Below are 17,662 nucleotides of genomic sequence, written 5' to 3'. Positions count from 1 at the left end.
CATGAGAGAACTGCTTCTTGTCTTACTCTTTTGTGTTTTTCTTCCTAGTACATGGAAAAAGAAGATGCAGTGAATATCTTACAATTCTGGTTAGCAGCGGATAATTTCCAGTCTCAGCTTGCTGCCAAAAAGGGCCAGTATGATGGACAGGAGGCCCAGAATGATGCCATGATTTTATATGACAAGTGAGTTGTTCTGAGCATTCACTATATGCACTGGATGATAACTTTGAACTTTGTCAGTGAGTCCACAAGACAGCATAAAAGCTGATTTGGATGGGATAGATACAGAGCTCTCCAGTCGGAGAACAAAAGTCCCTGCTGAGGAAATGAATGTGTTTTTATAGTAAGCAGGACCAAGGTGTGGTACTCAGAAGGGTTTCACAGACAAACTTGGTTTAGATCCTTAAGAATAAATTGAAGGGCTGGAGAGATTGCTTAGCGAAGGTGGTTGCTCTTCCAGGAGTCCTGAGTTCAACTCTCAGCAAAAATAGCATACTCATATAAAATTAGAAGAAGAGGAAGAGGAGGAGGAAGAAGAAGAGGAGGAGGAGGAGGAAGAAGAAGAAGAGGAGGAGGAGGAGGAGGCAGTGGCAGTGGCGACGGCGGCTTGGGGACAAGGCTGGGGGTTGATTAAAAGTCCTGCCTTGGGGCTAGATAACTCAGCTGCTAAGAGTACTGCTGGTTTTCAAGAGGACCGGGGTTCCATGCCTGGCTCATAAGCATATAACTTCAGTTACAGGGGACCTGATGTCCTCTGAGTTCTTCAGGCACAAAGCTTGTACATGATACATAGATAGGTATCTATGCAGGCAAAACACTCATACACATAAAAGGCATAGAGAGCATCATCTTTTTTTTTTAATTTTTTTTATTATGTATTTTCCTCAATTACATTTCCAATGCTATCCCAAAAGTCCCCCATACCCTCCCCCTTACTCCCCTACCCACCCACTCCCACTTTTTGGCCCTGGCGTTCCCCTGTACTGGGGCATATAAAGTTTGCGTGTCCAATGGGCCTCTCTTTCCAGTGATGGCGAGAGCATCATCTTTTAAAAAAAAAGAAAAAGAAACCCTGCCTCAAAAAAGAAAGAAAATGAGCCATCAAGGAAGACTCCTCCCAGCATCAACCTGTGGCTCCCACACATGTAGGTACACATATGCATAATCACTTGCACATATACATGTGATTGTGCATACATATATACATGAAAAGAGCAAGAAAAAGAACCAATGCGAGTTGTCCAGGCAAGCAGGGAAACACAGCACTTAGCGAGGACCAAGATGGAAAGAGGGCTTGCAGAACCCAGCCGAAGAGCCTGTCTTAGGAACCAGCATCGTCCCTAGTATAAGGACAAGGAAAGAGGACTTATATTTGGGTAATAAAAATGTTTCTAGAACACAATAGGACATACACTAAAATAATTGGAACACATTGGAAAGGGTGTAGATGTATCATACCTTTAACCTGCTTTGATAATAAATAGTGGGGGTGGGGTTTGTTGTTGTTTCTTTCAGGAATTTTTGGGTTTTGTTTTTGGTGCTAGGAATTGAACCCATGGCTTTGTACATGCTAAGCATGTCCTCTACCTCTGGACTATACCAGCCAATTTCTCAGTAGTTTTCACCAAAGACAAGAATTTGGGAAAAAAAATCTGACTATAAATATAATTAAAACATCTGCTCAGGCAAATGATAAGACTGTAGCCAGCTCTGTCACCATAGTCCTGTTCCCTGATTAAATTAAATTATTTACATTTGTTTTTTTCTTTTTTGTGAGGAAATTTGTTGTTTGTCTCCATAGACAAATTAAAAGGGTTGACTTGGGGATTAAAAGAATTCCTCAGGCCTGGTGGCTGGAGAGGTGACTCTGCAACTAAGAGCATTTATTCTTTAGAGAACTCAATTCCTGCTTCCATCACCGTGTTAGGCACCTCAGAATCGTGTATAGCTCCCATCTCTAGGGGATCTGACTGACACCCTCTTCTGGCTCAAGGGGCCTGCACATACATTTTGCTCATTCAAACAGACAACACATGCACACATTAAAAAATATTAAAAGCAAGAACTCTTTGATGCCATTGAAAAGAGTCGGAATGTCTAGACCAGTGGATGCTAAACATGGGACTGCAGATTTGTGTCAAGCTGTCTGCATAATGTTCATCTACAAGGGACTGGAGAGACATCTCAATGGTTAAGAGCAACGGTTGCTCTTCTGAGTTCAGGTCCCAGCACCCACATTTTGGTTCACAACGATCTACAACTGCTGTTCCAGGGGATACAAGGACCAGGCACCCACGTTGTGCACAGACATTTGCAGGCAAAACACCCAAACATGTAAATAAGATAAATCTTTAAAAAAAAATTCATCTAGGACCTTGTTTAAAATTTGCTTCCAGTCCTGTGTTTTAGATTCTGGTTCAGCAGGTTTGAAGGGGAGACTTGGGAATGCTTATTCCTTTGAAAACATTCTAGATAACTCTGATGAATAATCAGATTAAGCGTCTAGTCTGATTTTTCCGTTTTGAAGGTAGAGAACTAAGTCCTGTGGAGAACATTGTTTCCCAAAGTCAGTTAGAGGGCAGGGTGGTAGTGGAACTCTAACAGATCTTGTTCTTCCTGTTTAGCCCAGTGCTCACCTTGCTGTGGTGGGTTAGTGGAAGTTATTGGGTAAAGAGAGTGATGGCTGTTGCAATAGGAAGAATGCATATTTGAAGTTTGACCTGGGTGCCTGGAAGTTAAACTCATTTGAGAGTACTTGTTAACTCCTTGCCTGTAGCTCAGGAGAGGTGCTTTTTGATATGGAAAGGCTGATGAAGAGAGAACAGCTTGTGAACGCTGGGGTAGAACAGTGGTCCTGGGCCCCACCCAGTTCAGGCTGGAGCATAGTAATTGCTCAGAGCAGGCCTGCTTTCACCTTGGAAGTCACTCTTCCAAGTCTGATGTCCTATGGGTGCTGCTATTTTGTTCGTTGGTTGTTGGGTTGGACTTTCTTGTTTCCTGCTTGTTTATCTTTCTGTTTCCTGTACGTACGTATCACTATCCTTTCCATGTGTCTGTCACAGATGGAGGCAGAGAGCTCTAAAGTATGTGAAAGTTTACTTTCCCTGCTTTTATTGTGTTTTTTGTATACATAATCAAGGTACCAAACATTAGTTGCACTATATCCCATTACGCTCAGGTTCTTTTGGGTTCTCATCCACTACTTTTTCCTTTCTGCTCTAAATCATTAGCAGGTCCTCTGAGTTAACTCCAGTTAAATCCATCAGCCTCACCTTTAGTATTATTTGGATTCCCATGTGTTTATTTCAATGCTAGGTGTGGTGGTGTGTTTCAGTATTATCTTGTGCACAAGTCTTTGTTACTCTTTTCAGGGAAAATGATAGAGTCTTAGCTAAGAAATTTTGTTACAAACTCCTATTTAGATCCTAGACAAGAAAACAGGTGTCCATTGAGTATGTGTAGCTGGTTGGTTTCTTTGCTTCTGTGTAACCTGTCTCACAACTCAAGTACCTGCAGAGCTGGCTAGGTAGAAACGGAAGATGTTGGAAGACAGGTGAAAAGTAGCAGGTTTTCTAGAGGGTATGAGAATCAGCAAAAGGCTACACAGTAGCACTTTCCTTCCCCGGTAAGAGTGTCTGTAAGAAGAGACAGCTGTTTCATCTTGTGTGTAATTTGGTTATACTTTGAATCTTTTGCATAGGTACTTTTCCCTCCAAGCCACACACCCCCTTGGATTTGATGATGTTGTACGATTAGAAATTGAATCTAATATCTGCAGGGAAGGTGGACCACTTCCTAATTGTTTCACAACTCCATTACGTCAGGCCTGGACAACCATGGAGAAGGTAACCAAGATCTTCAAATGAACAAATGAACAGATCATCATTGATTTTATATAAATAGAATAATTATGGGTTGTAAAAAAAAAAAAAAGATCTTCAAATGTTAAACTATGAGAAGTTTTACTTGTGGAACTCTGAAAATATAATGTATAACAACTGTGGGAACTGTGGGAAATTGAAACAGTACAGCACAGTGATTAAGAGCAGAGACTTGAATCTTGACTTGGTGTGTATTAACCTTACGTTTGTAGGCTTAATCAGCCCAGGCTGTTACTGAACTCCTAATACCATTTCCTCATCTGTAAAATAGAAATAACATCAAAGTTATACAGTATTAAAATAAAGTAATGATATAAAATGTTTATTATCTTAATGACCACATTAAAAATATTAACTGTTATTAGCTACAGTAGCAGTATGAGACAAAGTTAATTTCTGAATAATTGACAAATAACTATTGATCCTCAAGATTGAAACATTAATGATTCTAAAATGCCATACACAAAAATACTGAATGTATATAGATGCTTGGAAAGTAGCTCAGTCAGGCTTGTTAGTATCCGCAGGAATTCCATTTCCTTCTTTTCCTTCCCTTCCTTCCTTCTTCCCTTCCTTCCTTCTCCTTCCTTCCTTCTTCCCTTCCTTCCTTCTTTCCTCCTTTCTTCCCTTCCTTCCTCCCTCCCTCCCTCTTTCTTTCTTCCTTCCTTTCTTTCTTTCTTTCTTTCTTTCTTTCTTTCTTTCTTTCTTTCTTTCTTTCTTTCTTTCTGTTTTAATTTTATTTTTTTGGTTTTTTGAGACAGTTTTACTGTATAGCCCTGGCTGTCCTGGAACTCACAGAAATTCACCTGCCTCTGCCTCCCTTAGTGCTGGGATCAAAGGCGTGTGCTGCCACTACCACCTCCTGACCCTCAATAATTTCTCAAGAAACCAGGTATGGAGAGGTAGCCTCTAATCCTAGTGCTGAGGACCCAGGAACAGGAGGATCCAGCCAATTGGTGAGCCCCAAGTTCAGTGAGAGACTTTGTCTTGAAAAATAAGGTGGAGAAGTGATTGAGGAAGACACTCAAAAATTAGTCTCTAGTTTCCACATGCATGCACATAAACATACACACAAAAAGGACTAAATTAAAAGAATTAGTATAAAAGGCTGGTATCAATAACAACTCCAGGTAGTCACTTTTTCATAATTAAAATAATTTTTTTTTCTGATTTTTTTTTTTTAAGGAAGTCCGGGTCTTGTGAAATATAAAAGATATAAACTTCATGAAAATAAAATACAGAGAAAACCAAGATATATAGTTGGGTGTATTGACACACAACTTACAATCTCAGATAGGTGGAAAAGATGAAATGTTTAAGGCTAGGAGATATGGGACTTGTTTGATTCCTGGAACTCAAAAAATGCTGAGTGGCACACATCTTCGAACACTCCTGTGCTCAGGAGATCCCTGGGGCCCACTATCCAGCCAGTACAGAGAGATGGCTGATCTCTAGACCAGTGAGAGACCAAGTCCCTGAGGATCACACACACTGACATATTAAACAGCAAAGAGAAGGGCTAGCAGGAGTTCTCAGATTCAGAGGTCAGTTCCCAGAGTACATGGGAGAGAGAGGCAGAGAATTAACACTTGCACGTTGTCCTCTCACATCTACGTGTGGGACGTTGCACATAGACAACTATTTGTACATACACATAAACAATAAATAAAATTAAATTGAAAAAAAGAAAAGTGAAAATATGACATATTCAACAAATTCTGTTGAATATTTCTATACTAGTTATTGGTGTTATACTGGTAAACAAATGGGGCTTTGGACCTCTGGAACTTATGTCTATAAAAAGATATTTTAAACCGGGCATGGTGGCACACACCTTTAATCCCAGCACTCAGGAGGCAGAGGCAGGTGGATTTCTGAGTTCGAGGTCAGCCTGTTCTACAAAGTGAGTTCCAGGACAACCAGGGCTATACAGAGAAACCCTGTCTCGGAAAACCAAAAAAAAAAAAAGATATTTTAATTACAGACAGACATACCAACAGTTGTTACAAGTGCTGTGAAGGAAGTCTGTAATGGGAGATGATAAATGAGTACTTATTCAGCACCATTAATAATTCTTTTTTTTAATTTATTTTTTTTAATATTACATATTTTCCTCAATTACATTTCCAAAGCTATCTCAAAAGTCCCCCATACCCTCCCCCCTACTTCCCTGCCCACTCATTCCCATTTTTTTTTTGTCCCTGGCGTTCCCCTGTACTGGGGCATATATAGTTTGCGTGTCCAATGGGCCTCTCTTTCCAGTGATGGCCGACTAGGCCATCTTTTGATACATATGCAGCTAGAGTCAAGAGCTCCGGGGTACTGGTTAGTTCATAATGTTGTTCCACCTATAGGGTTGCAGATCCCTTTAGCTCCACCATTAATAATTCTTAAGTGACCATAAAGACATACTTTAGTTGGCATTTATTCAGCAAGTGCCATTAGTCAATTGGAAACAGATAAGAAAATCAGCACCAGGAAGCTTGTGTGGACACAGATAATCTATAACCAGTAATATAAATTAAAAACATCTCTTTGGTAGGTACAATCGTCAGATATCTGAAGGTTAAAATTAAACTTAGCAATCTCATTCCTTGTAATTTTTAAAATATTTCTTTTTAGTTTCATGTCTGTGTTTGGGTTGTATACCTGGGTGAAGATGCCGATCGAGGCTGGAGGTGTTCTATCTCCCTGGAGCTTGAGCTACAGGGAGTTGTGAGCCACCTGACGTGGGTTCTGCGAACCAAACTCAGGTCTGAGCCATCTCTTCAGCCCACATGCCTTATTATTTATCTTAGGGAAGTCAATTCAGAATTAAAATCAGTATGTGGTAAAGACTACCAACCTGTCACTATGTAATGTCCATGAAAAGTGTGGGCGGGCAACAACACTTGATTTTAGTGGCAGCGAAAACTGTACAAAAGGCTAGAAGTGTAACAGAGAGAAGTAGAAGTGATGGTGATGTTGCTATTAGTGATAGGCTTGTAGGTAAAGCTATTCAAAGAAATTTTACTAGATGTATTTGATTTTCGTCTTTAAAATGTTGTTCCTCTTTCAGGTCTTTTTGCCTGGTTTTCTGTCCAGCAATCTTTATTACAAATATTTGAATGATCTCATCCATTCAGTTCGAGGAGATGAATTTCTTGGAGGGAATGTTTCCCTGGCTGCTCACGGCTCTGTCTGCCTTCCTGAGGAGTCTCACTCAGGTGGTTCCGATGGCTCCACTGCTCAGGTATTAGCCAATGTCACTCTATCAATGGGATGGGAGGCATAGAGAGCCTCTCCTCCAAATGCCAGCAGTAGATCCCATTCGTATGTTTTAAGTAGTAGATAGAAGAAAATAAAATCAGCTTATTTGTAAACTCTAGTCAGACTGTAAATAGTAATTAGGCTTCTACTATATTGTAAAGTATTATGTTCTGTCATAAAAGCTGTTCATCTGTTGGACAACATGCCTTTTTGTTTTAGTGACAAAGTATGTGTGTGTACATGCTCAAAAGTGCAGAGGACAGGTCAGCCTTGGATGTTACTCCTCAGACATTATTCACCTTGGTTTTTGACATAGGGTCTCTCACTGGCCCTGACTTAACATTAGGTTAGGTTGGCTGACCAGCAAGGCCTAGGAATCTGCCAGCCTCTACCTCCCCAGTTGACACTCTTGCATGGCTTTTGGATTGACCTGACTGTGTTGACAGTGACGTATACGGAGAAGCTGGGTCAGATGGGCTGTGAACTTTGATGGATGCATTAGCAGCCCAGACAACACTCAGCATCTCTGTTATACACAGCGAAACAAGGAGGTGGCTTTTTTATATACAGCTGAATCTCAGTACAGGGGCCTCCGTAGGGTAGCAGTCTTGGCTATAATCATGCAGAGAGCAGCAGCTGTGGTTGATATTTCCTGCATACAGCTGTCACTATCCATACTTAGACCAAGGAAAAGCATTGCCATTCCTTTGGTTCTGAAGCACTGCTGCCCTTAACATGACCATGGTCACATCCATAGTACACATTCTCTCAGGGTGCTCCCTCAGGGTGTTGTCTGGGATTATAAACACTCCACCATGGCCAGATTCTTTGTGTGGGTCCTGGGGCTAGACCTTAGATTTTATGCTTGCATAACAAGCACTTTTCTCTCTCTTCAGCCCAGTAATCAAGCTCTACAGAGCTGGGGGGTTTTTTGTTTTGTTTTGTTTTTAGACTTATTTATTTATTTATTTAATGTATATAGGTACACTGTAGCTGAACAGATGGTTGTGAGCCTTCGTGTGGTTGTTCGGAATTGATTTTTCTTTTTTAGGACCTCTGCCCACTCCAGTTGACCCTACTCGCTCCAGTCAACTCCACTTGCTCAGTCCTTGCTCCTGCTTATTATACATAAGTATACTGTAGCTGTCTTCAGACATGCCATTCCCTTTATGAGTGGTTGTGAGCCATCATGTGGTTGCTGGGATTTGAACTCAGAACCTTCAGAAGAGCAATCAGTGCTCTTACCCACTGAGCCATCTCGCCAGCCCCCCAGAGCTGTTTTTATAACTTGAGAAATTTTAATAACTGAGTTTAAGATACTTTATTACTAGTGAACTCAGACTGTTTTAATTTATTTAAAACATGTGTGATGTGTGTGTGAGTGCAGGCACATACATGTCACGGTGTGAGTGTGGAAGCCAGAGGAGAACTTGCAGTGGTCTGTTTCAGGTTCTAGGATTGTAACTCATATCCTCCCTCAGGCTTCCAGGGTGAGCACTTTGACCTGCTCATCTGTTTCATTGAGGGCGCTTCCTTACTACTTTCAGAATTGTTTCCAACTAGAATGCTATGTTATGTCTCCCTTTAAAAAAAAAAAAACAAGTGTTAGCATATCTTATCTGATTCTCCCTAAAGTCGTAAGGATATTCCTGAGATAGCAAATCAGAAGGAGGCATTAAGAATTTAACTGAGAACCAGGGGTTAGTTCACTTGGAAAAGGCTCTTAATGGGACTCACAAAACCCACATAAAGGTGAAAGAAAGAACGCACCCTACACAGTTCTCCTCTGGACTCCATATGCACATGTTGCCCATGTCCACTCCAATGTCATGCAAATATGGACGTGTTCAATATTTTTTTTAAGTTAGCTGATTTTTTAAATGTATATAGTGTTCTGAAATTTCATCCATATATATTAATCAAAGTTCTACTCATTATCCTCTCATTTCCCCCCTCCTTATAAGGTTGTGTCTTTTAAATTTTTATCTATTTTTGAGACAGGGTCTTACTGTGTAGCCTTGGCTTCCCAGGACATGAATGTGTAGGCCAGGCTAGTCTGAAACTCACAGATTCACTTGAATGCCTCCTGAGTGCTGGGATTAAAGGCTTTTACCACCATACCCTCCCTGATTCTTATCTCCTTTCCCTCCCTCCCTCCATCCTTCCTTCTCTCCTTTCTTTCTCCCTCTCTCCCCCCTCTATGTCTCTTTTTTTTTTCTCTCTCTCTTTTCCCATCGACTTTCTTCTTTCTAAGTCCTCTCCTATTCTCATGTCCTTTCATTGGGGGTGTAGTGACCAACCCACTCCATTTAATCAGGATTGCCTGCACAAGAATGGGTTGGGGGGGGGGGGTGTTTGCTTGAGTGAAGGTAGTATGTCAGTAGCAAATAGGACTCCACATCTTCCTTCAATGGGAAAATTATGAATGTGTATCATTTAGGGACCACTGGCTCTACACTTCCTATGTGACTTTATTAAAATCAATTAACTCAGAGTACAGAGCTCTGTAAAAAGGAAGGGGGGGGCTCTACCTCCTGAGAGCAAGTGACTGTTGATGGTTCAGCCCCAAATGGGACATCTGTATGATCTCTCCATGACTTAGGAAAGCTTGCAGAAGAGGCATAAAGAATGGATGAGCTGAAGGATGAGGGGAAAGCGGTAAATGCTTCCTCTGCACACGACCTGGATGCTGCACTCCTGGGCTCACAGCTACAGTGGCTGCCTGCCTGCAGAGGCTTGGCCCATCAGCATTCCGCTGTGGATGGTGGAGAGGGCTCATAAGAGTTACAGGCAGTTAAAGTTGAAGGAAGATGTGGAGTCCTGTTTGGTGTACATTTGTGTATGCTGTGCTTTCCTCCTTTCCATTGAAACTGTAGAGTGTTTCAGAACTCTCCATATTCCCCAGTGAAGGAGTTGGATATTTGAAATGACTTTATACTGGTCTCTCGTCTTCCAAACTCAGGACTTTTTGTTTTGTTTTGTTTTGTTTTAATAATATACTAATTTCTGTTGTAGTCTAGTGTGAAAAAAGCCAGTATTAAAATTCTGAAAAATTTTGATGAAGCAATAATTGTGGATGCTGCAAGTCTGGACCCAGAATCTTTATATCAACGGACATATGCAGGGTAAGCTTAATTCGGCATGTAGAATTTAGCATTTTTTATGTTTTTTTAAAAAGTTTAAATGCCCAGCATTTTCACATGCCATGTGATATAGTAGTTAAAAGGAAGCCAGGCATTGTGGCCTACCTTTAATCTCAGCACTCAAGAGACCAAGACAAATGGATCTTTGTAAATTCAAGACCAGCTTGGTCTCCATAGTGAATTCCCTGCCAGCCAAGGTTACACAGTGAGATCCTGTCTGAAAAAAATAAATAAATAAATAGGACAAAAAGGATGGCTTTGGGGCCAGCAGGCCTGAAGGACCTGAGTTCAGTCAGTTCCTGGAACCATGGTGGAAAGAGAGAATCATCTCCTTGATGTTTTCATCTGACCTCCAATGCATGTTATGGCATGTGCATAACTGGATTCACACACATACCAGGCACATGTATATAACAACAATAAATTTACCAAAAAAAAAAAAATTTTTTTTAAAGGAGGGCTAGGGAGGTCTTGAGTTTTCAGTTCTGTCTGTGTCTAGGCATGCTACTCAGTCTTCTAGTGACTCAGATGTAACACTCCAACTCACTAAGGACATAAATGAAGTAATGCATGAAAAGCAATTAAAATAGTCACTGGGAACACACCATTCCCATCAGCACTCCACTCCTGTGTCCCAGATTGATGATGTCATAGTTACATAGTGAGGTCTCAGCTGTCTGCTGGACACATTCCATCTCGTTTACATTTTACCTGTTTTATTTATTCACTTATTTATTTTGAGACAGGGTCTCACTATGTAGTCTTGACTAGCCTGGAATTCAGTACATAGATGAGGTTCACAGGGATCTGCCAGCCTCAGCTTCCCAAAGGCTGGGATCAGAGGTATGTACCACCATCCTGGCCATTTTAGCTTTTTAAAAGTCTTGATCTTAAAATCAAAAATAGAATCAAACAAACAAACAAAAAAAAAGAATTAAAAAAAGATGCTGAGATTACTTGAGTGTTACATAGTTAATACTTAGGAAACTGAGTTATTTCTTTGTATTTGAGAATGAACTTTGTTCTTTTGAGCCTAGAATGAAAAGACAATAAAATGTTCCACTTTCTGAAATATCTTATAAACTGACTTCCTTCTTAAGTGTATTTGATGACTACATAAACCCTGCTCTGTGTGTGTATTACCCCTACTCTTGGTGTGTTTGAACACATAAATGTGTGTAGACTTGATGACTTACCCTGTGCTGGACTTGATCTTAGCAGTGTGGGAAAGGGATTTCACCAGGCCTTAATGCCTTTGTCAGAAATTAACAGTGGCATTTGGATGACTGAGAAGTCTAGGGAAATCCTTGAAGGAAAACAAAAACTTTATCACGTTGTCTTTGAAAGTACGTATTGGCTGTGTCAACTTTGTAGAAACTTTTTTTTAATTGTGTGTATGTGTGACTATGTGTCCCTGTGGTCACACATGTCATGGTACAGTGGTGTTCCAAAGGTTGGACTACCACTTTGTTGAAGTGGTTTTGTCTTCTCGCCATTATCTGGGTTTGAACTCTGGTTTCCAGACTTGCTGCTAAAAGTGCCTTTACGCACCGAGCCATCTTGCCTGTCGTGTTTAGCAGTCATAGCGATCTTTTAAAATGGTAGCTAAAGTGCTCGCTGTGCAAGTGTGTGGCCCTGAGTGGCCATCCAGTCTAACCGAATCAACAAACTCAAGCAAGGTTCAGTTCAGTTTTGAGGCTTGGCTCAAAAAGTAAAGTGGATGGGGCCAGTGAAATGGCTCAGTGGGTAAAGGCAATTGCTGCCAAGCCTGACCACCTGAGTTGAATCCCTGAGACCCACATGGTAGAAGGAGATAACTGACTTCTGTGAGTTGTCCTTTTGACCTTACACAGGGGTCATGTTTATGAGCCTCTCACTCCCCAACTACATATATAAATACATTGGATACAGATTTAAGACAGTAGTAAATACTGTGGAGAATGATTGACAAAGATACCTGAAATCAACCTCTGGCTTTCATACATACACATACACACACACACACACACACACACCTGAACAAAGTGCAAATGAGTTCTTTCTTGAAGATGAAATTTAATGTTATGAAATTGTTCATTTACTTAGAACCTGACTTAAGAAAGTCAATTAGTGCCAGGCGGTGGTGGCGCACACCTTTAATCCCAGCACTTGGGAGGCAGAGACAGGTGGATTTCTGAGTTCGAGGCCAGCCTGGTCTACAAAGTGAGTTCCAGGACTGCCAAGAATACAAAGTGAGTTCCAGGACAGCCAAGACTATACAGAGAAAGAGAGAGAGAGAGAGGGAGGGAGGGAGGGAGGGAGGGAGGGAGGGAGGGAGGGAGGGAGGGAGGGAGGGAAGGAAGAAAGAAAGAAAGAAAGAAAGAAAGAAAGAAAGAAAGAAAGAAAGAAAGAAAGAAAGAAAGAAAAGTCAATTGGTAGCAATGGCTCATGCCTTTAGTTACAGCAGAGGCAGGCATTCTCTCTAGCAAGTTCCAGGACAACCAGGGCTACATAGACACCCTGTCTCACAAAAATAAAACAAAACAAACAAAAAACTCCCAGCTTGTAAAGTGATGAATTTAGTATTTTTTATATAAAAATGTATATTATGTAAGTTTTTCCCGAGGCAAATAATCTGTGTCTGTTGGTGTACTGACATACATGCATGGCATATATGAGAGTGGATAGAGAGAATGTCTGTAAAGTAAGACCCTTTCCAATGTATAAAAGAACACATAAGTACCAGAACGCGGTCTTCTCTTCTGTTACATTGTAATTCAAATAGTTTTGTTGTTTCTGTTTGTTTGTTTGTTTGTTTCATTTTTAAATAAAAATGAGCTTGTTGCAGTAAGCACACATAGCTGCTAGTCTGCTGTAATCACTCACAAGTGGTGTTCTCCCCCCCCCCCCCCCCCCCCGCTCAGGTAGTCGCTGTAAACTCTGTCACAGCAGTGTCCACTGCTCACTTTTCCACAGTTGAAATTATACTTTGTTCTGTTTAGTGATTTCATTCGTGAGTTGAGAGGAGGGGTTTGGTTGGTTAGCTTAGTTTTGTTTGGTCTTCAGCGTTTCTAATTGGGCCCAGGGTCTCACCTGTGCTGGCACACACAAGAACTACACTTTCATTCTGGACTTGCCATTTTTCTGATCATGTAGAGTAAATCAGAATTTTTTTTTACTTCTTTTTCAAAATTGTCTTGGCTAGTCTTGTGCCTATTCTCTCTATGAATTTTACAACTGTAAATCACCTAGTGTTATGTTTCATAAGCCTTGTTAGGGTTTTAAAGGAATTCCATTGATTAGTGTCTTTCAGTTTCTATGAAAAGAGGCTCTATTTCAAATAAGCCTCACTTTGAATAACTCGAATCAATATGAGCTGTGGTTCCAGCTTTTGAGCTTTTGGTAAGCTATTTAACTTTGAATTTTAGAAATGATATTTGTCTTTTCATTCTGTTTAGGAAGATGTCCTTTGGGAGAGTTAGTGATTTGGGGCAGTTCATCCGAGAGTCTGAGCCTGAACCTGATGTGAAGAAATCAAAAGGTTGTATGCAGTTTTTTTATTTTTCAAATTAAGCTTTTGCTCACATTAGATACTAACTAAAAGTGAAGGACTATTTAAGGTTTAAAGTGGCTGTAACTACCATGTTTTTACTCTGTTTATAGATACACTTGTATGTGAGGAATTTGTGTACCTCTTCAAAAATCTCTTCCGTTGAATAAAAAGTTATTGCCACTATAGAAAGCACAGCAGTAGTAGAATCCCGGTTGGCCGGTGGCTGCAGCATCTTGTAACCCTTTAGTTTATTAAATTTCCTCAGTTACTGAAAATTATTATGAAATAGGTATGGGAGATAATGAGTTAAAATCCAAAGCCTTTGTCTAACAGTCTGTAAAAGAAGAGTGGCTTGATGAAGTCTTAAGATTTAGACTAGAACCTTTTTCTCTTCTCCTTTCGTGTGTACATGGTAGATGAACTTGTGTTCACTCACCCACACAGGCGGAGTGGAAGCCAGAGAGTGATGTGGGAATGTTTTCCTTAGTGACTTCTTCACCTTACCGTTTTGAAACAGGGTCTCTAACAAAACCGGAAACTTGCCTTTCAGCTCTGCTAGCTGGCTAATGCTATCTTCACCACCTTATACCCAGCAGGAAGGTTCCCATGGTGCACTGCTACATCTGACTGTTGTGCAGGCTCTGGGTTCTGAGTACCTCGAGCACTTTGCTCACTGAGCCCCCTCCTCAGCCCCTCAAGTTTGTTTCCACTCAGTCCCCCCCTCTTTTTTTTTTTTTCATATAGCCCCCTTTTTCTCCTTATAACCACACCTGGCTGTTCTTTCAAGTCTTTTTTTCATAAAAATGTACTCTTTGTGACTGATTCTAGTTCCAAACAATTTTTTCACACAGGAAAATTTTGGGAACAAATATGAATCCATTCAGATGACATCTTGTCATTGTGGTTGGATCAACCGTACTGTATTGAGTAAATGATACTAACTTTGTAAAAAAAAAAATGCCCCACTTTATTAGGTTTAAAATGGAAGCTGTTGTTACTCTTCCTTCAGGATTTAATTGCTTTCCATTGTGCTGTACCTATTTTTAAATGTAGTTTGTTTTTCTCTTCTTAATGTGGGGTATGTGTGTATGTGTGGTGTTTAGAACTGAGTCTGGGCATCTCTGCCTCCTCTCTAGTTTAACATGGGAGCATTAGGATTTCATTCACACACTAGCATACCTGGTTATCACATGGGTGCTGAGGACAGGGCTCAGGTTCTCACACTTGCACAGCAAGAGCTTCACTCACTGAGCCATCTCCCAGTTCCTTAATGCAATTATATTTTGATAGGAATTTCACTGCTATTTTGATCTACTCTTTTCAAATATATATATTTTCAAAGAAAAAGATGCCAAAGTTATTGAAGTAATAAAGAACAAGAGAGTCTGTTCTCTAGTTGACTCCAAATAATTTATTTCCTGTTTCATCAGAGATGTCTAAGATGCTGAAAAGAGAGTAGAGAGTAAAGAAAAATGTAAGACTTTTTTTTTAATGCTAGGGATTACACCCAGTTCCTGGAACATGTTAAGCATTGTTCTACCACTGAGCTGTGCTATTAGCCCAAAAAGTGGTTTTTGAGTTCTTCTCTGCCCATTCTAATTATTTAGTCTTTTCATATCATTTATTCTGAAGAGTAATGAAGTATCTACTGCGCCTATGGTGCTCTCAGTACCTAGGAGAAAGCAGGCGCTCTGTGATCTCTGTTTAGCTGTGTCCTCCGTGTGACTCATGCGACAGTGAGGGAGACTGTAAACACAGCTTATGCACATGGATAATACTTAGCTGTAAGCATAAAATGAAGGGTAAGGGATTGTCAGATTAGTGGGAAGGTAATCTTCAGGAACGTTAGCCGCGGTTTAGGGTGGGCCGAGGTTCCAGGAGAGAGGTTTCAATCCAGCAGCATCTCAGTTGAAGAACGAGTAGATGGCTGAACTGGAGCATACCACGTTGTCTTAGGGTCTTACTGCTGTGAGTGGACACTATGACCAAGGCAAGTCTTACAAAGTACAGGATTTAAATGGAGTTGACTTACAGGTTCAGAGAGGTTTAGTTCATTATCACCAAGGTGAGAGCATGGCAGCATCCAGGCAGGCATGGTGCAGGAGGAGCTGAGAGTTCTTCATCTTCATCTGAAGGCTGATAGCAGAACACTGACTTCTAGGCAGCAAGGGTGAGGGTCTTAAAGCCCAGGCCCACACACCTACTCCAACAGGGTCTATTAGTGCTACTCCCTGAGTCAAGCAAATACAAACACCACACTCATGATCAAGGGGCAGGACCAGTGTCTGTGGAGTAGAGTAAGCAGAAGAAAGAATGGTAGATGAGGACCACTGCAAAGTTTAGAGGGTGATGGAGACTCATGACATGTTGGATTAGAGAAGTGACATCACATGATTTTTGTTATTGAAGGAATTGTTCTGGCAACCATTTGGTGTAAAAATGTCTTTGATTCTCCTGATGTAATTCTGGTTTTGGAGGTTTACTGTTTCAGTCTGCTACCCTAAGCTTAGTCCTGGAGCTTCTAGCCTCCACACAATCTAATCTAGGCCTAGAATGTTTTCAGCCTCTGAGACTTACTGCTGAAGAAGCTCACCCTTTAATGCTCTTCTGAACTCTGGCTGGCTGGTCAACTCGGCTGTTCTGGCTCCTGCATGTTCATGGACTCCTCTCCATGCTGACCGATTCAAACTCGCTTTTCTCTCCGTCTCTGACTTTTTGCTCTGCTTGGCCTCAGACTAACTCTAGCAATCTGTTTTAATCTTCTGGCTCCTTCTCCTTCTCTGACTTGTTCTGTCTTCCCCTGTGTCTAGCTTGTTGTAACTGTTTCTGTACAGTTGTCCCAGTAAAACTGACTCCTTTCTTCTCTGCTCCTCTTATAGTTTCCTTTTCCTCTCTCAAGAGAGTTGGGGACATCTTATTCTGTCAAATCTTTCTGATTTGTCTTCCACTCAGTTCGACATCACTTTCAAACATGGCTGCTTCCTTCTACACATGAACTTTCTGTCAGTGTTTAGGATTAAAAGTCTGTACTAAGGGTATGTCTGTACTCCAGCCGGGGGTGATAAAATGTGTGCCAAGGGCTGGGCCTCACCACAACTAGAAGCAGGGGTTTTTCAGTAAATGACAAATCTCACAGCGTGATCAAATACTCTGCAGCGTTTTGGAAACAGAGCGTGGCAGTTGGAGAGAAGTGGAAAGGCATCTTGGCAGCCTGAGCGGAGCCGTGAGTGGGTCAGGCACACAGTGGACGGGCGGGTTGATTGGTGTAGGTACAGTAGGACAGGCAACAGGGTTCCGTCTCTGCCAGCAGCAGTTCTGTCCATTAAGGCATCTGTGGGGTTTCTTTGTTTGATTTGCATGGTGCTTATGGAAGGCAGAAGAGCGTTGAGAGTTTTGAAATTAGAATTACAAATGATTGTGAACCACTGTAGGAACTGAACCCAGGTCCTCTGCAAGAGAAACAAGTGCTTGTAACCTCCGATCTAACTCTCCATCGGGTTACTTGAATTTTTAATCAAGATATATTTCATGAAGTGATGATTAGGAAATTATGCAGTTTGTATGTACACAAACTGTATATATGTGTATACATGAGTATACACTGCCACTTCCTTTGGTTGTCAAGATGGCTCTTTATCACATATGCTTTGGTGATACAGAAGCATACAGATTGATTGTGTTACACTCAGGAAAAACGTAAGTCATCCTGAATACTAAGCATTATGCTAAATGCCAGGGCTGTAAATAAAAGAATGTAGTCTGTCAGGTTTTCTTGACTTGTTCCCTTTCTTAGGCCTCTGACCTGTTAAACATATCAGGCTAATCCCAGAGTTCTCTACCTCCTGGATTCTCCTC

The 17,662-nt window shown here is 41.0% G+C and overlaps 1 protein-coding gene across 3 annotated transcripts in view; it reads left to right on the top strand.

Annotated features, from left to right (window-relative positions):
• Akap10 (A kinase (PRKA) anchor protein 10) overlaps positions 1-17,662 on the top strand; it is a 65,106-nt gene that overhangs the window by 29,814 nt on the left and 17,630 nt on the right. For all 3 annotated transcript variants that reach the window (XR_879723.3, XM_006533814.4, NM_019921.3), the window contains exons 8-12: positions 49-185; positions 3,703-3,847; positions 6,942-7,115; positions 10,148-10,257; positions 13,713-13,795. Coding sequence is in view for 2 of the 3 variants with exons in the window: in XM_006533814.4 (XP_006533877.1) it covers positions 49-185; positions 3,703-3,847; positions 6,942-7,115; positions 10,148-10,257; positions 13,713-13,795 (649 nt within the window). In the remaining variant the exon portion in view is untranslated. The remainder of the gene's footprint in view (positions 1-48; positions 186-3,702; positions 3,848-6,941; positions 7,116-10,147; positions 10,258-13,712; positions 13,796-17,662) is intronic.

This window comes from Mus musculus, chromosome 11 (genome assembly GCF_000001635.26).
Source record: "Mus musculus strain C57BL/6J chromosome 11, GRCm38.p6 C57BL/6J".
NCBI lineage: Eukaryota > Metazoa > Chordata > Mammalia > Rodentia > Muridae > Mus > Mus musculus.
This window is presented reverse-complemented; position numbering and strand designations above follow the sequence as displayed.